The following is a 27,450-nucleotide window of genomic DNA, read 5'->3' as shown; positions in this document are numbered from 1 at the left end:
TCAAAGTAGTAAAGGTGCAGCGCAGGGGAAATCTGCATCACCGATGTGGAGAATAGGTCAGAGGGAGTTTGATCATTTCTCCTACACTGACAATTATGGGTAAGCAATTAGACAGGACAGTAGCATACATTACTAATGAGCAATACTCTAACGAAGACCACCTCAACTCTCCCATCCATCACGGAGAAATAGCCCTGACTTTCCAATAGGAATGAGAGCAACACACAGAAACACACAGACAGAGCTCAACAGAGCCTGCTGTTGCAGCGTGGCTCTTGGAGGTGTTCCCCTAGTTTGATGAATTTCCGTCCCTGCTGTAAATGTGTCTGCTTCTCCTTCTCTCCTCTTTCCCCCTGTCAACACAATCCCTCTGTCGATCCGTTGTGAGGCCGGGGCGCGGTGGGGGCCGTTCCGCCCCTTGCGGCGTCCTCTAGGCGCTCACTGTGCCCCCTCTTTCCCCGCCCCGCCTGAACGCACCCCCTCCCTCTGTCAGCGCCTGTCATCTACTTCCGAAAGCTGGCATGGCCCAGCCGGAAGAGGGAGAGTGATTGTCCCGTCGCCCCACCACTTTCCCTCTCTTTTTCCTCCTCCTCCTCCAAATAATTTCCTTGGTACTTATCAGTGGCATATTAATGAATCTGCCTTGCCATTACAATAGGCAGAATCTAACTTCAGAGGGAGAAAGAAGGAGGAAGCTCTCACTCTGGGCTTGCTATGCTGTCCTCACACACTAATGAGAGAGAGCAGCTTCTTGGCTTTGTCAGAGGAGGATGTTTGGAGCAGAAGAGCAGTGCCTCTGCTGTGTGTGTGTTGATCATGTAAGGTGAGAGTTTTCACACTTGGGATATAAATGTAAGCTACTGAGGATATTTCAAAGTCAAGCATGTTTTCACAGGGAAGGGTGTGTGTAGGAAATGTTCAGGTGCCACTTATTTAGAGGGTGGCTCATTTATACTCATCTAAAGGACAAAACACTCAAAATAACTCGAGACGGATACAAATACAAAGCTGAGAATAAGAACAATTAAGTAATATAGTTGTGTTTTTGTATTATTTAGCAAATAGATTGTCTTTGCAGATGTCCCCATAAAGCAAAACAAAACAATATTGTCTGTAAGCTTGAAGCTGTCCTCTAGAAATATAATGTTGACAAATTATGTTAAAGGTAGGTGACGTCTCTCACAGACTTCGCCTGCCTAGCACCCCCTTTAATCAATGAAAGCATTTTCCAGACCTCCCGACAGTGAGTGGAGCAGACAATAAATATTGGCAGAAAAGAAAAATGTGTCGTCCTCCCGACTCGAGGGGCACATAATGATATTCACAAGGAGACCACCCGCAGAGACGGAAGGCAAACTGTTCCTAAGCAACAAAACACATTTTCTTTCTGAACGCCAATGAGGCAAGGTTTTCTGGGGGAAAATTTCCCCACCAAGTTAAGGCCTTGGCTCATGGTGTGTGTGTGTGTGTGAAAGAGACATCCCTCCATGGCTTAAGCGGCATTAAGGAACAGTGACCAGCATCACACAGTGGATTCTGTCCACCTGCAGCTCAGCATATTGACCCATGTGCTGAATTTCTTTATGGTAAAGATGAATTTATCTATTTATGATTAAACATATACATATATATATATACAAATAATATACAATGTCTAGTGTATAATTGTTGTTATTGGTAAAGCCAAAAAACTACATTATCACAATTAGCCCATAGCTGAGGCAAGGCTGCCATCTAGTGTTATAATGCTGCCATTCAAAAGCAGTAGAGACTGACCCCTGTTGGATGATATTGGACATGACACCAGTCTCTATTACAAAGGATGCATCTCTATACTCTTTGGGGCTTCCTCTTCTCTCCTAGTCTCCTCTCCAACAATTGCATGGATCAGAAAAGCTGAAAAGCAATATGCAATGTGGAGGTGGATGTCAACCACTATTTTCACCTGTGAAGGTAGGGACCGTCGGTGTCAGTTCAGATGACGAAAGGGAGACTAGAAGAGGGTAATGTAGCCTAACTGTCAAGAATCTGTATTACTTTCCCTCCGAATAAAACAATTTCAACAACAAAGACAAGCACATCTTATTTAGTTTGAGGGAAAAATTCAGTAAAATTCCAAGTAAAATGCACATTTTTACCTCAGATATGTGGTTTGATTTACACCTACATATCAGAAAGGAAAATATAAAAACACAGCTTGAAATTGTGTTGTTGTGGCTCGCGCTACAATGTTCTCAAACAAAGTGATTTCCCAGTGTGGTGATTAAGCATGTACAATGAAATAATTTGGTGTTCCAGTACAGCTAATTATGTACACTTAGAGCTGCGAGTGGAAACATGAGAGAGTGACGCAATTAGCTGCCATTTTTAACATTTATCCTTTGAAATCACAAGCCAAATCAAAGTCATTATGACCCGACTGGGTCTACTTTTTAGTTACCAAGCGCACCCAAGTTCATTACGCAAATTAACATGTTAATTAGCTGTTGGCTTCAGTCAGGCTTTCATCCAGTTCTCAGGGCTTTTAAGTAATGGTCTGCAGAAAACAACACAAACAAAGCTGTGTGTTAAAAAAACAGGGCAGGGAATGACATAATTTACTAATCTAGCTTATCAAAGTCACAGCATGAAATGGGGGGGGCACTTAAAATGTTATGGCTGAAATATGTCTGCAACGTTTAAAGTGTCTAAATATTACTTTAGATGTAAACTCACTAAGTTGAAATGTTATGAGTTGAACATCATGGCGTCATTGCATCTTTTACAATTGTGTTGTAATCACGTTATTGGTGAAATAATATAAAACAGCTACAATATACTGTAAATGTATAAGAATCCTCCCTAAATATAATCTAAATAAAAACTCTTCTTGTGAGAAAAGGATTTTACTAAATCACTTTTAAATATGATGTGAGTACATTTCTGAATTGTAGATGGTACTGATATGAGGTTATAAATCTTGACGACAAGTCCCATTTCACTCCACTTGGGGGTTGCTCTTGAAGAGATATTCTGCCTGAAATACAAAACACAGAATACAACATTTGAATTTGTTTTAAATATATGTATAGTCGCTGTCGGATTAAAACCTTGTAACTAACCTCAACTACGTATATAGCATAGCTTGATATGGAAGAAATGGCCATATTTCAATACATCACTTTGATTTGAGGATGTCTTGGAAACTCTTTACATATTTTGTATGAGGATTTGTTCAACAAATAATGCTGTGTATGTGGTAGTTTTTCGCTACTTAACGTAGTTTAATGCACTACCTAGTTTAATGCACTAACTGTAATTCACTCTGGATAAGACTGTCTGCTAAATTACTGAAATATATATATTTGTTTATCTATGATGTGGACTCACCAGGAAATCAACAGGGTCCTGAGGCCTGGTCTTGCAGCACTCGATGAGGCCCTGGGTGAGAGTGGGCATGACGTTCTTCATCAGATAGTTTCTCAGGGGAACAGACTGGACCTCCAGGAGATCATGCTCCTGCTTCTTCACCTCCTCCAGACACTTACTCTGGAACACATACAGAAACATTCAAGTGCGACTCCACCACTTTGTTACTATCGCCAACACAACACCAGTGTCAACATATGTGAAAACGGCTTATTTCTACGTTTTGTAGAAGAAAATACGAAGCTAAAAAAGTGCTACCCGATGACATCATCAAAAGTTGCAACATTTTAAAAAGAGTGATTTTCAAACACTATGAGATTCATGGTGATATGGGGAGCAAGAAAAAACCCTCCCCTGGACAGAAACGTGTTGCAGGTTTTCTTTTTATCTTTTTAACCACCGATCATAGAAACATGCTGTTTTTACATTTACATTACATTTACATTACATTTAAGTCATTTAGCAGACGCTCTTATTTTTTACAAATGTAGACACTGGTTTGGTGCTGGAGATGATGAATATGAGGTTGAAAAGTGGCAGAATTGTCCATTAACATACAGTAAGAGGACTGCTACTAAAAACACCATCACAGCGGCTGTATTGAATAAACTAAATATGGCAATTATGAGAGATGTTCCCATAGGTGTGTTGAAAAAAATAATTGTACCTACCCCTCAATCACTTCCTTCAAGAAAGCTACAGGTAAGAGGAAGAGAGTGGGTAAGTTCTAATCTCCCTTATACCCCGCCTCTTGAACTCACCCACTCCTCCCAGCGGGCTGCTCTCTGCTGGGCCTCCTCTGTCTCCCGCCTCTCTGTGTCAGCCCTCTTCTGGGCCTCCGTTCTCAGCCGGCGGTCTGCGCTCCTCCTCTCCTCCTCCTCCAGCTCCTGGCTGGAGGGGCCGTAGTTCTTAGGCTTCCCCACTGACTTGATGATCCGCTCTGTCACCACCAGGTACTCCTGGTCGTCACTGCTGGTGATCTCTGACACCAAAATAACACAAATGAGTAGGTAGTAGTCAGTAAAATCACACTGTACTGTACCTGAATTCATAGATGAATAGTAGAATATAATTAAATAGAAAAGTACTTTATAGCCCCAACAGAAATGGACAATATGGAGATCTACTTATGACATAGTGGTATGCGTGGTACTAGTACAAGTGGTATGCCAGTGGTTCATTTCTATGGGTACACCGCCAAACTGTTCAAAAAGTTAGTTCCCTCAGTATTTACCAATGTGCTCCGGGTGAATATCTAGCTCTTCAAAGTAGTTGAGGACGGTCTCGTCATCCACATTGCTCTCCCGGAACCTGGCAAGGCGGCGCAGGAACTGCTCCTGGGAATAGGACGTTCCCTCCACCAGGCTCTCCGGGAGGTTCAGGACACGGTTCTTCAGGAACGCATCGGAGGTGTCCAGGGAGAACACAAAGTCTAGAACCGAGAGAGTACACAACATAAGAAAACCACTATAATCTCCAGTGGGGAGACGCAATCTCTAACGCAATATTTTGGTTCTGGGTTTTTCCGAGATGAGAAAAGCACTGAAGACATAGTGTTCTGAAAGATCTCAAAAGACAGGGACAGCTCTGTAACTACTATGAAATAATGATGACCACTGTGTCTGGGACTACTTGGCCTGGTATTCACGTTCATCGTGTAATGAACAAAAAGGCAAACATATGTGTTTCCCAGCTTGGACAGACCTGGAATGATCTTCTTGTTGAATGGAGGGATCTTTGACCTCATATCCTCTGGCTCATCATCATCAGCTAAACAAACAATACAGATTTTGGTCAGTGAGCTGAAACTATAAACATGTGTCCCAAATATCACCCTATTCCCTATATAGTGCACTACTTTTGACTAGAGCCCACAGGGAATACATTTCTTGGTCAAAAGTAGTGCACTATATAGGGAATAAGGTGCTATTGGGCCGCCGCCATTGTAACATACTTCCAGTAGTGAGGATACATCTCTGTCTCACCATAGAACAGGTCCTTGGCCTGTTCATATGTCTTGGGAAAGCTGTCCAGGACAAAACCCTGGTTCCTGCACAGCTTTGACTTCAGCTTGTCTCTCATGATCCTGATCACATACGGGTCATCCAGTCGACCTTGGAGAATAGAACAGGATAGAACAGACAGAGAAAACATGTATTGCACTGACTATATCATCTTGTTTTAGGAAAGGAATATGGCCAAAACAACAAATTGCATCATTCTGTACCTCCATTTTGATCCATGTTCTCCTTCAAAGTCTCCAGGAGTTCTGATGAGGTGGCAAAATCCTCTGCCTCAGTCTCTCCGTCCTCCATCCTAATGATAGACTCCTGGAATGAAGGAGAGTTAGCCTCTGCAGCATGGATCTCATTTAAAAGGCATACATTGGTATGGTGCACCTGGATCGTTAGGTTGCCTTCCAAATGGCACCTTATTCCCTTTATAGTGCACTATTTTTGACCAGAGGCCTATGGGCTCTGGTCCAAAGTAGTTCACACCATAGGGAACAGAGTAGCATTTGGGACATAGCCCTGGTTTGTTAGTCTTTGTCTGCTGGATGGAAACTGACCAGGTGTGCAAGGGTCTCAGTGATGGTTTCCTTGAGTCTGATGTGGTGCAGTTTGTAGTGTTTACAGATCCTCTCTGCTACTGTGCTCTTTCCCACCGCTGGAGGGCCCATGAAACACACTCGGATGGGCTAGGGAAAAGACCACATTTACTATACCAAGAGTAATTTACAGTACATACCACATAACTTATTCAGTCAAACGCAATGTGGTTTTACATTAAATCATTTCAGCAACCCACACTCGGAATTTAGTCTGATCTAGTTGAAATCTACACACCGTCATGCAACAATATACACCCGTTCAATACAAGAGTGGCTTTGTTTAATCTTAAATGATAGTATGGGCTGCTAGCTTGCTACAGCTGCTGTCAAACTTACCAGCAAGCCCCTGGTTTGCTTGTATTCCTCCACAACACGGTCAATGTTGTCTATGAGACCAGACTCACACACCCAGTGGATGTTGAAGTTCTCTTTCAGGTAGACAGCCTCAATCCGAAGGTTGACAAAAAGAGCATCGATGTCCATTTGCTGAGGAACAATAAAAAAAAAAGGACCAGATTGAATGATTTGCTTCTTGAATAAATATAATGATGAACAGTAGACCATGGTAATAAAACTGCCATCTAAACCTTGTATTTACCTTAGATTCTATGTGAAGCATATTGTAACGTCTGAATCAAAACTATTATGAATAAAGTTTGATTTGATCTTTGTACGTACTCTCAAATCCCGAGTGAGAAAAGCATCCTCTTTTGGCACTCTCTTGGTCTTTCCTGGCCCCACCACATAGGCTATTGTCTGGTGATGAAAAAATAAGAATTCAAATAATCCTTAAAGCACTTTTTTGGGATGATTGAACATATAGAGTCGAATTTCCAATGATCAAACATATTTGCTTTAACTACCTTTACAATGTCATCGATAGTGGTCTTGGAATCATCCACAGCGACTAAGTAATGTGGTTTTGGCTTATGGTCAATTACATTCTGGATCACACTTCAGGAGAGAAAAAAAGTGTCTGATTAATAGATACTGTGCCTAGTGAAAGTCTACACATCCCTTGCACAGTCTTCACATTCTGCTGCCTTAAAAAGACATCTAAAAAGGGATTAGATTGGATTTTTTCCCCCCTGCTGTCTATACAACCCACTCCACATTTTCCAAGTGAAAGAAAGTTATAGAACAGAAGAAAGTTAGTGCAACATATGTCCATTGTATTTGTCAAAATTGCTCAAGCTCTGTAAATTTGGTTGAGAATAATTGACGGACAGCAATATTCAAACCTTGTCTCTGATTTGCAACCCAGGAACACTCAACACCTCTAGGAAAGCCATTCTAGTGTGTCTTTGGCATGAAAATGTATGTAATTGTCTCGCGGAAAAATAAAACTCTATCCCAGGGATAAGTTTTCAAAAGACCAAAGCGGGTTTTCCTTTAACTTTTTTACCTGGGCTTTGCTCCTTTCACATTTATTTTAAACCTGACCAACTCCCCAATCCCTGCCGATAACAAGCATACTCATAACATGATGCTGCGACCACAATACTTGAAAATACAGAGGGTTTCACTCCGTGTTGTGTTCTATTGAATTTGACCCAAACCTGTAGTTTTTAATTCAGGCCAAAAAGTGAATGTCTTTGTCTTGTTGTCTTGCAGTATTAGTTAACTGCCTTGTTGCGGTTAAGAATGGATGATTTGGAGTGGATTTTTTTTGGAACACAGGCTTCCTTCTTTTCAGTAATGTGGAGTGAATGCAATGTTGTTGATCCCTTTGTATTGTCAAGTATTGTGGTGGCAGCATTAGGGCTGTGGAGGTCATGAAATTTTGTCAGCCGGTGATTGTCATGCAAATAACTGCCGGTCTCACGGTAATTGATCGTTAATTAACATAAACACATTTAGCGTCTCCTGGCTTCCACGCATACAAGCCACTGACGCAGACATCTACATTTAAAGAAATCTGATAAATCAATTTAATATAGCCTATACCATTACAATAAATCCATAATTTATTTTAGACAGGTCTAAAGAAACATGATATGAAGAAAATGTAGTCTATATCAGAAGAACAGAATAGCATACGCTGAGTTGTCCTTATGTTAGGTCCTGATCTGGCTATGCCAAATTGGCTACACTAGTTCATTTAGCAGACAAGATTTGCTTAGAATTCCGTGGCATTATTTGATTGTATGAAGAATATAATTGATCATAGTTGAATAAAATAGAAACTATATTTTTTCCAAACAATTTGAGGGAGTGCCCACATGCGGCTATTTTGTGTTGAGCGGTTAACAAAGAAACAGGTCTTCCTATATGCTTAATTTAGAGTTATTTATGAAACTGTAGTTCTGATACAAACGTTGGGCTATATGTTCTGATTTTTAATACATTCTAAGGCTGCATTATGCGACTCTAATGATGATTTGAAAAAAGTTGCATGAAAGGCATGAGCTCTGCTTTGTTTATTGCATAGGCTGCACACACTTCATCAGTCTATCATTTACAATTTGACAAGGACTTGATAATGCCTTAAATTTCCCGGTGGCATCCTCTTTGTGTGGCCGTAATGCCCCCTAAAAAAATAGATTCCCATTGTGCCCATGGGCTGAATATAATAATTATAATTCCCTTCTTCCGGCTGCGTGCTCCGAAGCATCTCTCACTCACATGGCTCTCTCAGTTATCTCAATTCTTATTAGCCAATGCCCGTCACATGATCGGGTCTTTCTCACAGGCTACAAGTGAAGACAAACACATCGGGGACGCAACTGCATGTCCTTATTGAATTCCGAGGCACATATTGAAGATGATGGAAGAACTGTCTACATTAACTTTTCGTCAGCCAACAAGATGAGTAGGCTTAACGAACAGCAAAAGCACTAGTCTATGTCAATCTGCTATCCCCCATAATACAAAAGTTTACCTATTCTATTCTGTGAGAGAAATAAATATTTCAAACATAGTCTGGGACAGTTGTGGGATTCGATAGATTCCAAATTAATACAACCACTAGCTTCAAAAAAACTTTTAAAAGCTTAGCTTAAAATGCTGACAAACTATTAGGCTAATTCTTCACATTATAAGCGCAGCAATGCGACACGGCAGTAGGCTGTAAGCGCAAACGTTCCAAAATGCAATCAATTAGTGATCGCAAATGCGTTATGCATGTAATGCTTTTATTATAAAGGTGCATTTGTATTGTGAAAACCATCAGACTATTCTTGATTTCATCTTGTCTTTACATATACTAAATCATATATGTGAGAATTTGTTTTGATTTGGAATGGACCATTATCATGCACCTGTCTCAAAACAGGAGCAATGGGAAAAAAATACATGTCATCTATGCACTTAAATAGTGAATGGAGGACGCTATTCCCCCGTGGTTCCTTTTCATGCCTGTTGTAAAGAGAAGCAATGTGCTTAATATTAGGAAAGTTGAGAAATATAGTAGGCTTAACCTATAGAAAGCTGATGGACATCAAAACTCTGCATAGTCTATAGAAATGTTGCCCAACATGAGTTTATGGGCTCTCATGAAGTGTTTGATTCAATTTTTGATTATATTTGCATTGATGTCAAAGTGATTAGAGGGACAATAGAGTGTTGAGTACCAGGCAGTTAGAAAATTCGGTAGGTTACTAATGACCATCCGCAGCATCAGAGCTTGGAGAAGCCTAATTACTGTGAATAAACGGTCACGTGGAATTTGACTGCCGTTACGACTCGTGACCGCCGGTGTGGCGGTAATACGGTCACCATAACAGCCCTAGGCAGCATCATGTTACAGGTATGCTTGTCACCGGCAGGGACTGGGGAGTTTGTTAGGATCAAAATAAATAGAAAAGGAGCGAAGCCCAGGTAAAAAGTCTTCTGAAAACCCTGAAACAATTTCACACATTTTAATGCCAAAGACACACAGGAATACCTTTCCAAGAGGTGTTGAGTGCTCCTGAATGATCCAGTCTCCATCCTGACTTAAATCTGCTTAAAAAATCAGAGACAAGGTTTGAAAATTGCTGTCTATCAATGATTCCCAACCAAGTTTACTGAGCTTGAGCAATTTTGACAAAAGAATGGATATACTGTATGTTGCCCTAAGAGTTGTGCAAGGTTGGTAGAATCTTATAAAAAATGTTTTTACAGCTGTAATGACTGCCAAAGGTGCTTCCGCCTAGTATTAACTCTGGGGTGTGAAGACATACGCAATCAATACATTCAAATTTCTGTATTTCTTAGTAATTTGGGAAATGTTACATCATTTTTCTTTCACTTTGAAAATGTGGAGTAGGTTGTATTAATCAATTTAATTTATTAAAAAAGGCAAGTCAGTTAAGAACAAATTCTTATTTACAATAACGGCCTACCCCGGCCAAACTCGGACGTCACTGGGCCAATTGTGCGCCGCCCTATGGGACTCCCAATCACAGCCGGATGTGATACAGCCTGTAATCGAACCAGGGACTGTAGTGACGCCTCTTGCACTGAGATGCAGTGTATTAGACCGTAGAAATCAATAGGGGGAGACATCTAATTTAATCCTTTTTGAGATTTAATTTTATTAAAGCAGCAAAATGTGAAGACCATAAAAGGGGTGTGTAGGCTTTCACTAGCGACTGTACATGACAGAGCTTTTGCTTTATAAAGACAGGCCTATTTCATGTTTTGAAGGAAAATAGGAATAGGACTCACCCTGCAAGGTCATTGATATGAATTGTAGGAATGACATTGGTGCCTTCTCCAAAGATAGGGACTTTGGGCAAGTCTCCCAACCAAGATGTCTAATGAAAAAGGAACCACACAAGACAACTTACATTGAATGATCCCTTATACAAATATACACAGAGTATACCAAATATGAGGAACACCCTCCCCCCTTTTGCCCTCATTACAGCCTCAATTCATCAGGGCATGGATGACTCTACAAGGTGTCGAAAGCATTCCACAGGGATGCTGGCCCATGTTGGCTGGGTGTCCTTTGGGTGGTGGGCCAATCTTGATACACCACAGGAAACTGTTGAGCATGAAAAACCCAGCAGTGTTGCAGTTCTTGACATAAACCAGTGCACCTGGCACCTACTACCATACCCCGTTCAAAGGCACTTAAATCTTTTGTCTTGCCCATTCATCCACTGAAGGGCACACATACACAATCCATGTCTCAAGTGTCTCAATGCTTAAAAATCAATTTTTTTTTTTTACCTGTCTCCTCCCCTTCATCTACACTGATTGAGGAGAATTTAACAAGTGACATCAATAAGAGATCATAGCTTTCACCTGTCATGGAAAGAGCAGGTGTTCTTAATGTTTTGTACACTCAGTGTAGGTAACAATAATCAATCGATGTTATGATCTACCTTGAAGAAGAAGTGGAAGACTTGCTCCCCCATTCCATACTGAACTCCTGAGGCCACTACGTATGTGGAGAGCAATGCACTTTTCTATAGCGAAAGAAAAACATTGGAATGAGCAGGTTGAAAATAATGTTATGTATTGGCACTGAACAGTAATGCCTACACACTTTTAATAACACAATAAACTGACAAAGAATATGCAGATTAACCGTTTTGCCCATTTTGACCACAAGCTTTTCAACGTTGATATGCTCTTTGAAGTTGGGATGGGCTCTTCTTCTCCTGTAGTCTTCCTCAGTGAATGGAATCTCAGGGTCATCCTGAAAATGTAACGGCAAACATCATACATTCAAAAAAACTTCCAGTGAACAAGTCTGGGTTGAAACAGTTAAAGCTATTGATTACAAGTGAATACTCTATCATACAATACTTTGTAAACACACGTGGATCATTTTAGATATTGTAGCGAGTTCGGGGGTGGCTCTAACCGGGACTTGAACACAGGTCCAGCGACTGTCAACCCAACACCATAGCCGTTACGCTAAGAGATCCGAAACCTCTTGACAAGGTCGCTAGGTGTTGGCTAGCCTGGGTACCAGTCTCTTTAGCTAACATTCAACTCCTTGCCACTCCTCATTGCCAAAGAGACTGGCCTTTCAGCAATCTCAACGTTCAATACGCAGCCAGATTTACGGCGCAGTTGCTGATTGGTAGTTGGAAACAACATTAAAACTTCTTATGGCTGCAATCCCGGTAACGGGATCGATATGACAACAGTCAGTGAAAGTGCAGGGCGCCAAATTCAAACAACAGAAATCATTAAAATTCCTCAAACATACATGTGTCTTATACCATTTTAAAGGTAATCTTGTTGTTAATCCCACCAAAGTGTCCGATTTCAAATAGGATTTTCAGCGAAAGCACCACAAACGATTATGTTAGGTCACCGCCAAATCACAGACAAACACAGTCATTTTCCCAGCCAAAGATAGGAGTCACAAAAAGCACAAATAGAGATAAAATTAATCACTAACCTTTGATGATCTTCATCAGATAACACCCATAGGACTTCATGTTACACAATACATGTATGTTTTGTTTGATAAAGTTCATATTTATATAAAAAAATCTGAGTTTACATTGGCGTGTTACGTTCACTAGTTCCAAAAACATCCAGTGATTTTGCATAGCCACATCGATTCAACAGAAATACTCATCATAAATGTAGATGATAATACAAGTTATACACATAGAATTATAGATATACCTCTCCTTAATGCAACCACTGTGTCAGAATTCAAAAAAACTTTACGGAAAAAGCAAACCATGCAATAATCTGAGACGGCGCTCAGAACAATAGTCAAATTAGCCGCCATGTTGGAGTCAACAGAAACCAGAAATTACATGATAAATATTCCCTTACCTTTGATGATCTTCATCAGAATGCACTCCCAGGAATCCCAGGTCCACAATAAATGCTTGATTTGTTCGATAATGTCCGTTATTTATGTCCAATTAGCTACTTTTGTTAGCGCGTTTGGTAAACAATTCCAAAGTCACGAAGCGCATTCCCTAAAAGCTGACGAAATGTCCAAAAGTTCAGTAACAGTCAGTAGAAACATGTCAAACGATGTATTGAATCAATCTTTAGAATGTTGTTAACATAAATCTTGAATAACGTTCCAACCGGAGAATTACATTGACTTCAGATGAGCGACGGAACAGAGATCCCTCTCATGGCAGACCTGACTAATTCCCCTCTCATTCGGCAACCCTTCACAGTAGAGGCATCAGACAAAGTTCAACAGACTGTTGACATCTAGTGGAAGCCATAGGAAGTGCAAACTCATTCATATCTCGCTGTGATTTCAATGGGATCTTGGTTGAAAATCGACCAGCCTCAGAATTTCCACTTCCTGTTTGGATTGTTCTCTCAGGTTTTTGCCTGCCATATGAGTTGTTATACTCACAGACATAATTCAAACAGTTTTAGAAACTTCAGAGTGTTTTCTATCCAATACTAATAACAATATGCATATATTAGCAACTATGACTGAGGAGCAGGCAGTTTACTCTGGGCACCTCTGTGCACCTTTCATCCAAGCTACTCAATACTGCCCCTGCAGCCACAAGAAGTTAATATTTTCCATGACAACGTTCTGGAACGTGCATGGAGTGAGTACAAATTTGGCGCAATATAAAATACACATTTTACGTACAACAAACAATACCGTTACGACCTGCTGCAGTAATTCCCTTTGTGAGAAGGCAGTGCTAACGCAAGATCATGTTGTTCAAAGTGGCTAGAGAGGACTCCGTAATGAGAGAGAAATATATTAGCCTACAAGATTCAATCGAGTAACGTTTTCTTCAGTTGCATCCCATAAATGTGAGGAAAGAAATGCAAAACAGACACCTTTCGTCATTCCTCGCACACATGCTGATCATAAGGACTTGCTTAGATTTTGACAATTTGCTAAGCTAATTTCAGATACATTATTTGCTACTTTAGGAAACATTCTGAATAGACTTAGAGTGAATTCGCAAACTCACACACACACATACACACCCTAAAAGGACCCACCAATCAAAACCACCAGCGCACCTCAAACACACACAAATCACATTTGTCCTTCCTAAAAACATATTAAAAACCCAGGCTCACCTTCAAAATCTTGGCTGTAGTCCATCAGAAAGTAGGCCTAGGCTACATTATAGCGTAATGCTAAAATAATATTGCCTATCAAATGAATTGACAAGGAAAGTTTGAAGGGGGAGAGAGACAACTATAGTATTACCAGAAACGTTGGTAATGTAATTATTATCCACGTATGTGACTTACTCCAGAGAAAGATTAGCACGGGATTCATTTTTCAAAACTGCTCCATGTAATTCTTAATTTTTGTCATTCATTTGAGTCTGACGGAAGCCTGGAAGTTTTTATTCTAGGCGTGAAGACATTTCAACATTATGTCTCGACGATAAAAGGCTACAATGATCACTCGTGCTTGGCTGCCAAACGTATAGGTGTCCCCATAGGTCAAATATTAAAATTGAGGAAATGTGAAAGTAATTATTTTAGTGATCCACGTTAGACGTCCCTCCTAATGAAAAGGCTCCCCATCCTGCTGATGTGAGCTGATGGACAGTGCACTTGCACTTGATATCCGTATATGGATGAGAAAGTAAACTTGCCATTCCCAAAAATCAGCTCACTGGGGAATGGGGATTCCATGCTTTGCGATCCGCTGCCTATGTCAACAACCCAACAGCCAGGGTTTCATTAAATAGGCCTAGGCACACTACTTTTTTATTGCACATTTAATTAATGCGATGCTCAACTTCTATTCATTGGCACAAAGCGTGTGTCAGGGCTTGCATAGCACAGGAGGGGGTGCCTAAATTCCCTGTAGTAGGATTAGGTTAGGCCTAATATATAGGCTAGCATACGAATGGTGGATTAATAGCCCAGCCTATGAATTAAGTTCTATTTTACACATCTCTGTCTTGCCTGTTCCCTTCTTGTGCAAATCAAATCAAAATTAATTTGTCACATGCGCCGAATACAAGTGTAGACCTGACCGTGATATGCTTACTTACAAGCCCTTAACCAACAGTGCAGTTCAAGAAGAGTTAAGAAAATATTTACCAATTAAACTAAAGTTTAAAAAAGTAACACAATAACATAACAATAATGAGGCTATATACAAGGGGTACCGGTACCGAGTCAGTGTGCGGGGGTACATATTAGAGGTAATTTGTAGACGTAGGTAGGGGTGAAGTGACTATGCATAGATAATAAACAGCGAGTAGCAGCAGTGTACAAAACAAATGGGGAGGGGGGGGGGGGGGGTCAATGTAATAGTCCGGTGGCCATATTATTAATTGTTCTGCAGTCTTATGGCTTGGGGGTAGAAGCTGTTAAGGAGCCTTTTGGTCCTTGACTTGGCGCTCCGGGTACCGCTTGCTGTGTGGTAACAGAGAAAACAGTCTATGACTTGGGTGACTGGAGTCTCTGACAATTTTATGGGCTTTCCTCTGACTCCGCCTATTATATAGGCCTGTTCAGCCCCCCTTTTCCTGTAGTCCACGATCAGCTCCTTTGTCTTGCTCACATTGAGGGAGAGGTTGTTGTCCTGGCACCACACTGCCAGTTCTCTGACCTCCTCCCTATAGGCTGTCTCATCATTGTCGGTGATCAGGCCTACCACTGTTGTGTCGTCAACAAACTTAATGATGGTGTTGGAGTCGTGTTTGGCCACGCAGTCTTGGGTGACCAGGAAGTACAGGAGGGGACTAAGTACACACCCCTGAGGGGCCCAAGGGTTGAGGATCAGCGTGGCAGACGTGTTGTTGCCTACATCTCCGCTGGCATCTCCACTGGCCTCTCTCTCTTCCATCCTCTGTATTCCTCTTATAGCTCTCGAACCAGTAGCCTAGCCCAATGCATGTCCCAAACGTAGCAATGTACAGTAGTTTGGTTATTAAGTTAAGTTATTTTGAGCAATATTTTATTATTGAGGAAAGAAGCACCTTGCTCTTGCTTGCTGGATATAAAATAGGCTCAGTATTCACAATGAACTGCTGGGGAATCCTCTGCTTTCCCCGCGTCCAATGTTTATGTTTACAATGAAATGCCCAATGTTAGAATGTTTCCAATCAAATTGATGAATTAAGTTAGAGAGTTTTCCTATTAGTCTAATGTTCATTAACATTGACATTGAATGATAGCTGTGAGGGTTACCGAATCAGAATCAAATCCTCTGATTTCCTCAAGCTCATTAATGATAGAATGTTAATATTTGAAGATTGCCAAAAGGACAGTCTCTTTGGCAATGACAAGGAGTGGAACGTTAGCTAAAGAGACTGCTACTTAGGCTAGGTGTTGGCATAAGGTCGCTACAGTAAAGCGGAAGTGAATCCTGGCCCACTCACCGCATCGACAGGCTTGCTGAGAGCCCAGGTCATTACAGTTGATATGAGGATGAACATCTTCGGCTGACTGAACCTGGCCATCTCAGCATGAAGGGCTGGTGAAAGAACAGTGAACTGTGAAGTAGGCATTGATTTCTAGGGTCATGCAATGCAGACATTTCAATTTAATCAATGGTGTGTTATGCAATGTGTTATAATTCCCAGACCAACACAGAGAGATAGTGTTGTAGTTGTGTGTGTGCGTTTGTATTGTAACGACCCGGTATTGTGTTCTGTGTTTGTGGGTGTGTTATGGTTCTCATGGCTACTAGCAGGGGTTAAATATGTCAGGACAGATGGAAAGGTTGGGGGGGTATGATGGGTAATACCGCGGGATTTGGAAATGCATAAATAGGGATTACTGTCTCATTGTTCTCTCTCTTCTGTTCGTGCCTTGATCTGTTCCTATGAGAGTGACTCTTGACCCGACAGGGTAACATTGTGTACGTTCGGCATTTAGCGGCGTGGGTTGTGGCCGGAACAATAGCCCAGTTTATGAATAAACCTGTGTTCTGACCTGCACACCTAGAGTCCGTCTCTTTTCCCTTTATGACCCAGCCGGGTCATTACAGTATTAATAATCAGAGTCAATGAGAGACAAACAGTAGCCTACCTGAGATTGCCCAAGAGGCCTCGTCCATCACGTCAGCATCCTCAGTGATGTTGTAAATTATGATATCACACTCCATCAGGCGCTCCAGGAGTTCTTCCCTTTTCAGTTGCTGAAATCATTGAAACACATAGCATAGGACTTGTTTAGGTAACACTTAACGTTAGTTTCCTTCTTTGATAAGATGCAGAGCATGTGGAAATGAAATTTTGCTTCACATATTAGGCTAATGTTACTCACAAAATATTCATCCAACACATAACTTGGTCTTCTTTCGTTTTTGTTTGCAATAGTTCCGACAATTTTAAAGGTTCCGTCTTTGACTTTTGGATGGTCATCTTTGGATAGCCTCTCTTCCCCTTCCTCCACCTCTGGCTCGTCAGTTTCCACCAGGGACGCCCCCACTACACAGGCAGACAAGAACTGCACACAGCAGAGAGAGACATTTTAAGCAGGTATGGTTCTGGTCAACCCAGTCTAACCCATTGCTGTAGCAACTTTCTTTTAGATAGCTACGCATACAACCGACACATATTTGATTGGATAGCAACGGTGAAGCACACAGCTAGGCTAACGTTAGCTGGCTAGCAATGGATGAGACACACGGTTTAGTTCCAAGTCGTAGCTTCATTTTTATTTACACAATATGTCAGTTTCAGAAAGCCCAACCTTTGCGATACATTTCGAGGCATAGGAGTCAACGTTGTTGATAAAAATATGCTTGGTGTGATGAATAATCTTCTCAACTTCTTCCTCAGCCATCTTGCGCTCAGATGTTGACTGGGCGTCTCTCCCGTTACTTAGCAACAACCGTTCAAGGGGTATCGTTTTGCCCAATGTTTGACACAAACTTAACAAATATGCACAAAAGAAAGAGTCCGTTTCAAAATACGCCTTCTCTTTATTGTAAAGAGTATTAATTGTCATACTTAAAAATAAAAAAAAATCTAGATTTACAGTCATTAGGCAATGATTATTTTATCAGTGGACAGACAAAAAGGCTTAACAGAAAAGTAATTCCATCACAGTAATTCTCAGATCCAAACTGTTGCGTAATTTCAGCATATTTCTGGGGAAATACTAGGCATTTAACAATCTTTAAAGCTAAGGCTTGCACTTAAGATGGTGGATAAATGAAGAGGTCTTACTAACAGGTAGCCTAGCAGTTCAAAATCGTTGGGCCAGTAACCAAAAGGTCATTGGTATGAACCCCAGAGCAGACTAGGGTGAATAGTCTGTTGATAAGACTGTTAAATGATGTAACCATTACTCAGGCAGTTGACAAAAAAAAAAAATATGGTCACAGTTCTGGTCTAAGGGGTGGCTATCCCATAGAAACCGATGCAACAGCAACTGGGTCTTGTCTACTTAGTTCATTGACTGTATAGGAGACAGTGAGATATCTCGCTCCCTCTTCAGTCACTGCTTGCACACACACAAAATAACAATAGAAAGTATGGATATTTGTGCTAGTGTTTGATTGTTAATGAAATAGCACTGAATCCAAATTAATCCCTTTAAAAAATATTTGTGTAAATAAAAAAAAACACCATTCTCATTTTACACACAATCACATTTAAGGGATCATAGAGGCATAATTTTGCTAATAAATTAATGACCAAGGTTTATTCACCACAAACACACAGAAAAATTATCATTTTGCTTCCACAGCAAAGTTGTCAAACTGTGCCAGTTCAAATGAGTGTGTTCCTATGGCAGCCCAGCCATTCTTTGGTCCCAATACCACAGCATCCTTCCATAGTGGATATCCATTCAGCAACCCTGTGGCATACTCCCCCTGAAAAAAATAATTATAGTTTTCTATTTAGTATAGCTAATGTGCCCATAGGCAGACAATATGTCACCCTACAAAGGTCAAAGTCATTTAAATGAAAAACAAAATTGAAAGAGATGCATTTTGATGATGAACATGAGGTTTCTCTGGTTGGTGTACCGTTTCAGAGATTGAAGTTTTAAACATACCTCGACTGTGAGGGTTAACGTGTGCCAGCCATACGCTCTCGTTCCAGACAGACCCTCTGCCAGTACAGTCTTGCCAACTGTGGAGTAATAAGACTTGGCATATTGATTTTTCTCAACACCTTGTGCTTTAAAATGATACATAATTTACTGATAAGCAGGAATGTTTCAAACTCAGGTATAAACATTATGGCGCCGTTTCCCCAGACAAGCCTAGTCATGGACTAAAGTTATTTCAAAGGAGATTATCCTTTGACCATGGTTTTCAGTCCTGGATGAGGCTTATTCTGTGTTCGGGAAACTAGCCTTTAATGTGTATGTCTACGATTGAAATACTGACCTAGGTCATTGGTGACTTTGTAGGAGCCATCTGCAAACACCCAGAAGAAGACTCCCTTGGCGCTGCGGACAGACTGCCCTCCTTTGTCCACTCTGGCTGCGATGAACACTCCTCCAGTCTTCACCGTCTCCATGAAGACATCACACATCACTGTCAGGTTCTGCCTGGAAAACATACAGTATACAACATTACAAAATACACAGTAAAATGCCCACTTTCTTGACCTGAACCGTTTTCCTTACCAGGGTAATATTACTATCATTGTGGATTTGAGCAGAGGAGTCTAAGGCCTATTGCTGAAACACTACTGTACATACACAATACATTACAAAGTGTACACTTCGACCCTCCAGGATAAGGGTTGGCGTCAGCCCTGACCCCTGCCCTCTCACCATTTATAGTCTCCAATGACGCTGATGGTCTGGTCAGCATCTGTTGCCCAGGTAACAGGCATCTGTGTGACCACCTGGCGCAAAGTGAAGACATGAGGACCAGCGTCCGTCAGGTTAATGTAATACTCAAACACCCCCGTCTGGTCAGCAAAGTCTGGGGCCTCAGAGAAGGAAGGGTTGGCTGCAGAGAGAGTGAAAAGAGAAGGAGAAAGGCAGCGAGCAAGACTGACAAAAGCATTTAATTAATCGTTTAAACTATAATTAGAATTTCCGGATCATTTGCAGGTTGTTTTTGGCAGATAGTGACATTTCTAGCTTGAAAATGCTCTTACCAACATTAAAGTCATCCTTGTATACTTTAGGGAATGGGCCAGAGGCGGGTGGATCAGGGTAAGTCCCTTTCTGCCCAGTGGATATGGTGGTTAAAGTGTAAACCTCATCAACATCCAGGCTCAAGGTGAACGAACCATCATAAATCTACCAGAGAGGGAGGGAGCATGAAACTCACGACAATGTAGTAAATAAAAAGAAATGCCCACATCAAAACATCTTCAACCTAAAATCATAAAACCTCTCAATAAAAAGTTAGTGAGGAGATGTGAAATGTCATGGAGGAGTAATATCACTTTGTACACCACTCACTCTAAAAACAAGATCCAAAGAGTGTCAACCTGTCAGATATCTTGTCATAATCTTTTAGAGGCTGGCGTGCCCTATTGCAGAGCTATTTCTGTCAGAGGAGTATGTTTACCTTTAAGGGGCTCAATTTCTTGAAGAAGAACGGCTTTTTAGTCTTGAAGTCAAACTTTGACTGCCACACCTGTAGTTCCTTGATCGAAGCCTAGGACAGAGAAACACGTAGTCAGTCAAAGTAGCCTCTCAATCATTTAAGTGGGTAGAAAAGTCTCAGGGGATCGCGACAGTACTCACAAAAGATCCCTTGAGTTGGAATGTTACATTCTGGGCTGTGACATTGAAGGGCAGGAGTGGAGGTCTGATGCACACAGAATGATCATGAGTCTGAACAGAATAAAAATAAAATGTATAAACTAAGGTGATAGCCCAGTAGTCAGATATCTTTGTGTTTATGTGATAAGAAATAGTAAAGTTGCTTGAAGCGCAAACCACTCTGGCTACACCATCCTTGCGTCAGCAGAAAGCTAAGTAGAAGTGAGCTGCTAGCTCACAAGACTTCCTTTTGCTTTTCTAAAGCTTAGATTGTAGGCTCCTGGAGAGAGCAGAGCTTAAATTTGGAAGAGAAAGTCAACAATGTCCTCTTCAGGTTTCCATTCCAGTCAAAAGCAGACTTAAAAAGTTAAGCGTCAGAGATAAAAAAAAAAAAAAAGGGCTTTACTATAATTGTTTATTCAAAATTAGAAAAGTGTTCATAGCACAGTGTACAATCAACAATAGGATTAAGCCTTTAACTCACATTATACAGCATTACTCAGAATAAAGATCCTGGTTAACAGGCATAATGTATAGGAAGATAAATACTGACCATGGTTTCTATTACAACAGTGAGGTTTCCTTTACTGTCTGTCAGGGCAACATAACTTCCCCCGTGTACCAGATGCCCAACAGTTTGCAGATAGGTCCATCCTGGCTGGCTAAACTGGGTGGTGTGGGCTAGGAGATAGAATTACCTCATGTAAATCAACTAAATTATTAGTCCTTTTTACATTAGCACTTGTCACATACTTGTCTAAAACATGTTGGTGAGCTTTGTACTGTAGCAGGATATGGCCGCTAATGTCACCACATCACATGTGAGCTGGCAAAACTTTTGGGGAAGCAGTAATAAACCACTCAAAACAGTGACACGGTAATCAAACATTATTGTGCTAATCTGTAGCTAGCATGCAAGTTAACCGTACCAATAACGAAACAATAATGTTAGGGTGAACTATCCATTTAAGTGCTGTGGGTTACCAGTTATCCAGATGGGCGATTCCACCACATAGTTCCCAGTCCAGGGCTCCTCTGCGGTCATTAGGCCATCTCTCCCAAAGGGAAGGTCCTCATAGTAACTGGCTACCAGGTTCCAGGATATGGTGCTGAAACAATAACACAGATATATTTCACTGACCACTCTTTTACAAAAAAGGACAACAGGTAACCCTTTTAATGGCTGACTACTTTTGACCAGGGTCCATAGGTTCCGGTCATAATTTTAATCGAACTAGGCAAGTCAGTTAAGAACAAATTCTTATTTACGATGACGGACTACACCGGCCAAATCCGGACGACGCTGGGCCAATTGTGATACAGCCTGGATTCAAACCAGGGTGTCTGTAGTGACGCCTCTAGCACTGAGATGCAGTGCGTAAGACCGCTTCGCCACTCGGGAGCAATGTAGGGAACAGGGTGCCATTTGGGACGCAACCCACACCTACCATTATACATTTACATTTAAGTCATTTAGCAGACGCTCTTATCCAGAGCGACTTACAAATTGGTGCATTCACCTTATGATATCCAGTGGAACAACCACTTTACAATAGTGCATCTAACTCTTTTAAGGGGGGGGGGGGGGGGGGTAGAAGGATTACTTTATCCTATCCTAGGTATTCCTTAAAGAGGTGGGGTTTCAGGTGTCTCCGGAAGGTGGTGATTGACTCCGCTGACCTGGCGTCGTGAGGGAGTTTGTTCCACCATTGGGGTGCCAGAGCAGCGAACAGTTTTGACTGGGCTGAGCGGGAACTGTACTTCCTCAGAGGTAGGGAGGCGAGCAGGCCAGAGGTGGATGAACGCAGTGCCCTTGTTTGGGTGTAGGGCCTGATCAGAGCCTGAAGGTACGGAGGTGCCGTTCCCCTCACAGCTCCGTAGGCAAGCACCATGGTCTTGTAGCGGATGCGAGCTTCAACTGGAAGCCAGTGGAGAGAGCGGAGGAGCGGGGTGACGTGAGAGAACTTGGGAAAGTTGAACACCAGACGGGCTGCGGCGTTCTGGATGAGTTGTAGGGGTTTAATGGCACAGGCAGGGAGCCCAGCCAACAGCGAGTTGCAGTAATCCAGACGGGAGATGACAAGTGCCTGGATTAGGACCTGCGCCGCTTCCTGCGTATATTATATTATAGGAGTGAGGGTTGCGTGTTTTGGATGCTGATCTATCAGATTCTTATAGCTGCACCTTTTCTCAGGTTACCAACTGGAAGTCACCTGCCCAATGGGGCAACCTTAGAGCCCAACAGATCAGTTCACTTACCCCGGGCATTAGGGCAATCCTTAAGGTCAATCTCTGTGTTGATCATAGTTCTACCCTCTCACCCTTCCAATACTACAGCTGATTTTAGTAGCCTTGTTTAAATCAGCCCAATCTCACATCCTGTTGTGAAATGAAAAGTGAGCATAGGAGTCAGTCTGGTTCCACGAGGCTATGATTTTAGTAGAAATCAGTAACTACGACAGTTAGCTACATACGCAGTCATGAGTCCGTTGACATAGTTCTGGTTGAGGATCCGGGCCCAGCAGCCTCCTCCCACCTCGTCGTTAAAGGTGCTGTAGTCTTCAGACGACCATAGCTTCTTCTGGGTCTTCAGGGCCTCCATCACTGTGGTGGTGCCTGGGTAGTGGGCCCTGTCAGGCCACACAAATGGAATTATAAAAAGTGATGAACACGAAGGCACACTTAAAAGAATAAGCACTGTGTGTGCAGACGGTAGTTCTGAGGAATAACTTATACATAGATGGTAGAAGCGCATGCAGTAAATTGAACAGAGGTGGTCTCTTGTAACACAGTAGAAACTCAGAAACAAAGTAGAAACTCTCCTACCCTATCACGTCTACTGCGTCGGCCAGCTCTTGATCGACACACAATGAATAGGTTATGGGCTGCCAAAGGTTATCACTTGCTATGATTCTGACCCTCTCCAAACCACTCTTATCCAGAGTGTACCGCAGCAGCTAACCAGTGACAGTCAGAAAGAGAGGCGAGTGAAAAGGTGATCCTGTATTGAAGAACCAGTCAGGACAATTGACTACATTGCCCTTTTACTTTAACATGTGCCAATGTCAAGCAATAAACGTAGCTTGCATACTAGAGTGTGCACATTCTCTATTAGTATGGAATCAACTCCTGATATTGCTGTGGTTTGAGACTGTCATAAATATATGCACTACATAAGATTATTCAGATATGCAGAAGAATAATGAGGAATTTATTTGAATTGGTACTGGTGTACTGACAATCACTTAGTGATACTTTGGGATTATGGCAATGAAGCTCTTTATCTACTTCCCCAGAGTCAGATGAAATCATGGATAACATTTGTATGTCTCTGCATCCAGTATGAAGGAAGTTAAAGGTAATTTTGCAAGCCAATGCTAAGTAGCGTTAGCGCAATGACTGGAAATCTATGGTATCTACTAGTACTTACCATAGACTTCCAGTCATTGGGCTAACGCTAGTTAGCAACTTCCTTCAAACTGCACGCAGAGACATAAAAATAGTACCCACGAGTTCATCTGACTCTAGGGAAGTAATCCTGAAGTATCACCTCAAACAAAATTTTAATTGATCAGGAGTAATTGTGTTAAGACATCTCTCTTCTGACCGCTCAGGCATTAAAAGAAAAAAAACAGCCACCAACATTCAGCTTTGTCTGACAACAGCGCAATCAAAGTTACGAAAGGTGGCACGCAGACTTCCTTATTGCGTGCCAAGTGTTCTAAAATCGTAGAGTGGTATAACTAACTCGTGACAGACGCAAACATACCAGATCCAGGGAACTGAAAGGCGAGACACACCCATGGAGAACCCATACTCTATTACAGTAAACCCCCGTGTGTTCAGTTCCTCATTCACCTTGACTGGCATCTGGGTTTAATGATACCACGTTCTTTAACTTTATACTTTAGTGCAAAAGCATCTGAGAGCATGTTTGTTTAGCATGATCATTGCATTTCTAGACCCACAGAATGCTATTGACTACACCTGTGACATTAGTCAGCTTCGTGTGAGAAATACCATGTCATGGAGGAAACCGAGTGATTTGCTGTGAGCCGGAGTTGCAAAGGCTGTTTTGTGTCACTTCAGTGCAAGCTGTGGTCCATGTTGTCCCTTACTTACCCTACTACCTCAACAGCGTCGTTGAGGTACGGGTCTACACCCATGGCATTGGAAACATCCCAGTTGCCGTCTGCTGCGATGATGCCCACACCGGTTAGGCCAACTTTATCCAATGTGTCTCGGAGCACCTTAGTAACAAATGATATGCTCTCAGATGCAAACAGCTGATCTTGATCGGATTTGGATGAACAATTGTCTGTCTCTCTCTCTCTGCCAATAGCCCTAAATCACAGGAGGCTGCTGAGGTGAGGACAGTTCAGAATAATAACTGGAATGGAGTCACTGGAATGTATCAACCACATGGAAACCATGTGTTGGATACCAGTCCTTTGATACCATTCCATTCCAGCCATTACGATGAGCCCATCCTCCTCAATTTAGGTGCCACTGGCCACCGGTAACATAAATTAACTAATGGCTGCAACAGTAAAAAACAAATGTTGGTGGCAGTTTTTTTGTCATCTTTTTCTTCTAAGACATTGCACATTGTGTAATGGTAATGGCTGGTAAAATATGAACAGAAAACATGACAACACCAACCTTGATGTACTTGCTGTCGAAGTTCCGTTCATTCCAAATCTATATTAGGTATAAAAACATCAACAGCAGAACTTTAAACAGGTGGGTAGAGTAAGTGAATACATCATGTCTGTACCCAATTACAATATTGTCAATACACAACGCACAAAAATGAATTGAATACACACCCCAACATAATCAATATCCAGGTCATGGTAGTGTTTGGCTCCTAAGATCCACGACACCACGTAGGATGCAGTTATATCAGGGAAGTCATACGGCCAGTTCTTCCCATGTCCAACCCAACCCGGGAAGGCCCATGGCAAGCCTGCAGTTACAAAAGGAAACATGAACAGAAACTATTGTTAGAGAGACCACACCTGACGCTTACCTGTCGAATCGTCGCAGATATTTCCAACCGTCTTGTGTTCTAGTTTGATACAGGGATGAAAGGGTACGGCGGCAATGAAAGGTGTCTACTGCTCCTTCAGCCTCACCTATGAGCGTGATGTTGGGGTTCCTCTTCTTGGCTTCTCTCATCAGCCACCATTCATAGCCCCGGAAGAAGTTTTCATCGTTTTCATAGTGCATGTGAGAGGGTTCCGTTCCATCTAGGTGGAAAAACAGAATTGACATGTAGTCTTCAGTTAACATTACATTCGTAACTCAAAGCCACTCTCGGCCTGTGTCATACTTGATAAAACACAAAGAATGCTTCCCAAATGGCACCCTAATCCCAAAATAGTCTTGGTCAAAGTAGTGCACCATAAAGTACATTTTCCACATTTACCTGTGGTTTGGGCATCACCTCCAATCTCCACTTTCAGGATGTGTAGAGAAGCCCCAAAGTTTGGCTACAGACAGCAAATAACAGTTACATACTGTTATGGATCGCACACCAAGATAAGATTACTGGCTGGCTACCTTGCATGAAATGAGAGGAATTCAGACCTAACATAAGAATGTATACAGTTGTAGCAGCTACCTTGAAGAGGTAGTCCAATATCTGGCTTCGGTAGGGTTCTGCATAATTGACAAGTAGACGAGATGTTGCCTAAAACGAACAGGGAAAGGTGGCAGAAAAGTGACAAAACTATTTAGATTGCAACGCACTCGTTTCATTGATTGGTTCACAGTACAGCCGAACCAGGAAGTAGCTACTAGCCTAGTATTAGCAACTAGGATAAGTTACTTACCCCTCCACCACTCAAACCACCAATGCCGTCAAACGTTCTTCCTAATCCAACTTTATCATCCAAAACGTAGCTCTCGGCAATACAGAGATCAAAACACAAACTAAAACACAATGCGATAGCAAAAGATAATTTATAAATCATCCTGACCAATGTTTGCAAAAGGTCTGACTGCACTGTCAACGCTGCAAACTCACGAGTTATTATATAACCACGCCCCTGTTTAGATCACGTGACAGTCACGAGTTACATGATTTCGAATTATATTTTCTTACAATGATGAGACTGGGTATAAATACCCCCCCTTTTATCTGTGTTTATATATATATGATATAATTTTCCTTGTTTCAGGTCAACATCATTAACAAATTGTACATAGTATGTAGATATATTTGAATTCCAAAAAGAAACAAGGTAACATAAAACATAACATAACCAGCAAACACCAAAACAAGAACATAGAAAAAATTATAATTATACATTCTCTTAATTTTTCATTACTTTAATATATTTTTAAAATTCATTTCATTACCATTATCATTTTAAATTTTCTTTACATAGCATTAATACATTGACTGTCGCTAAATGTGTGGATGTAGTGTGTAATATACCACTACCAGAGTAAAGAGGCCTATAGAATAATATATTTATTTTTTACAAAAAAGCATCCGCAGTCCAGGGGCCTGTTGCACAAAACTAGGATAAGGGATTAAGCCAGGATATCTTGGTGATCCTGGCTCAATTGATCCGTAATCCGGTTGCACTAAAGATGGATAGGGGGCAGGAGGATATGTTATGGTATAAATTACCATGGAGATTTATTCTGTGGAGCTAGCCTGCTCCAGACCAGGCTAAATTCCAGGATCTATTTAATCTCATCCCTAATGTCAGTCAGCAGTCACCACAAATGGAAACCAATAGTTATTTCACTGCTCACTATACATTGTTATCACATATAACTAGACCCACTGTTATTATTTAAACGTTTGTGATCATTAATTTCAATGATTTTGGATAAAAAATGATTTTTAGATGATGTTG

The 27,450-nt window shown here is 41.5% G+C and overlaps 2 protein-coding genes across 4 annotated transcripts; both read right to left on the bottom strand.

Annotated features, from left to right (window-relative positions):
* Window positions 1-2,070: 2,070 nt before the first annotated feature.
* ak7b (adenylate kinase 7b) lies at window positions 2,071-17,878 on the bottom strand. 2 transcript variants are annotated; one of them, XR_011670627.1, is made up of 19 exons: window positions 17,585-17,878; window positions 17,156-17,338; window positions 16,919-17,027; window positions 16,267-16,361; window positions 11,541-11,651; window positions 11,335-11,418; window positions 10,670-10,758; window positions 6,883-6,973; window positions 6,698-6,775; window positions 6,356-6,505; window positions 5,978-6,106; window positions 5,636-5,738; window positions 5,394-5,522; window positions 5,113-5,178; window positions 4,643-4,840; window positions 4,170-4,390; window positions 3,370-3,528; window positions 2,919-3,016; window positions 2,071-2,536 (listed from the first exon to the last, which is right to left on the bottom strand). XR_011670627.1 is itself a non-coding variant. In XM_071365448.1 (18 exons), the coding sequence occupies exons 1-18, from the start codon at window positions 17,876-17,878 to the stop codon at window positions 2,978-2,980; spliced, it is 2,328 nt and encodes a 775-aa protein (XP_071221549.1). In that variant the 3' UTR covers window positions 2,071-2,977. The 2 variants fall into 2 exon arrangements, 1 of the variants encoding a protein (XP_071221549.1); XM_071365448.1 differs by having other exon boundaries at window positions 2,071-3,016.
* On the bottom strand, window positions 17,793-26,623 carry LOC139553283 (galactocerebrosidase). Of its 2 annotated transcripts, none has more exons than XM_071365449.1 (17): window positions 26,413-26,623; window positions 26,202-26,270; window positions 26,007-26,070; window positions 25,714-25,827; window positions 25,405-25,544; window positions 25,238-25,276; window positions 23,402-23,532; window positions 23,050-23,205; window positions 21,560-21,684; window positions 21,129-21,256; window positions 20,558-20,647; window positions 20,379-20,468; window positions 19,960-20,104; window positions 19,628-19,808; window positions 19,236-19,399; window positions 18,899-18,975; window positions 17,793-18,713 (listed from the first exon to the last, which is right to left on the bottom strand). In XM_071365449.1, the coding sequence occupies exons 1-17, from the start codon at window positions 26,551-26,553 to the stop codon at window positions 18,570-18,572; spliced, it is 1,998 nt and encodes a 665-aa protein (XP_071221550.1). In that variant the 5' UTR covers window positions 26,554-26,623; the 3' UTR covers window positions 17,793-18,569. The 2 variants fall into 2 exon arrangements, with proteins under 2 accessions (XP_071221550.1, XP_071221551.1); XM_071365450.1 differs by lacking the exon at window positions 23,402-23,532 and adding an exon at window positions 24,698-24,825 and having other exon boundaries at window positions 26,413-26,622.
* Window positions 26,624-27,450: the final 827 nt, after the last annotated feature.

Source organism: Salvelinus alpinus, chromosome 25 (assembly GCF_045679555.1).
Source record: "Salvelinus alpinus chromosome 25, SLU_Salpinus.1, whole genome shotgun sequence".
In the NCBI taxonomy this organism is placed as follows: domain Eukaryota; kingdom Metazoa; phylum Chordata; class Actinopteri; order Salmoniformes; family Salmonidae; genus Salvelinus; species Salvelinus alpinus.
The sequence above is the reverse complement of the archived record's forward strand: the minus strand, read 5'-3'. Positions and strand labels throughout refer to the sequence as shown.

Excerpts from the sequence above, each read along its gene's own strand:
- ak7b (XM_071365448.1), bottom strand. The coding sequence starts at position 17,878 with ATGACTGTAAATCTAGATTTTTTTTTATTTTTAAGTATGACAATTAAT. Across the intron at positions 10,759-11,334 it reads TCTTCCACTTCTTCTTCAAG|ACATCTTGGTTGGGAGACTT; the intron begins GTAGATCATAAC and ends CTTTTTCATTAG. Across the intron at positions 5,523-5,635 it reads GAACATGGATCAAAATGGAG|GTCGACTGGATGACCCGTAT; the intron begins GTACAGAATGAT and ends CTATTCTCCAAG.
- LOC139553283 (XM_071365449.1), bottom strand. The coding sequence starts at position 26,553 with ATGATTTATAAATTATCTTTTGCTATCGCATTGTGTTTTAGTTTGTGT. Across the intron at positions 26,071-26,201 it reads TATTGGACTACCTCTTCAAG|CCAAACTTTGGGGCTTCTCT; the intron begins GTAGCTGCTACA and ends TGCTGTCTGTAG. Across the intron at positions 20,105-20,378 it reads AGAAATTGAGCCCCTTAAAG|ATTTATGATGGTTCGTTCAC; the intron begins GTAAACATACTC and ends CCTCTCTGGTAG.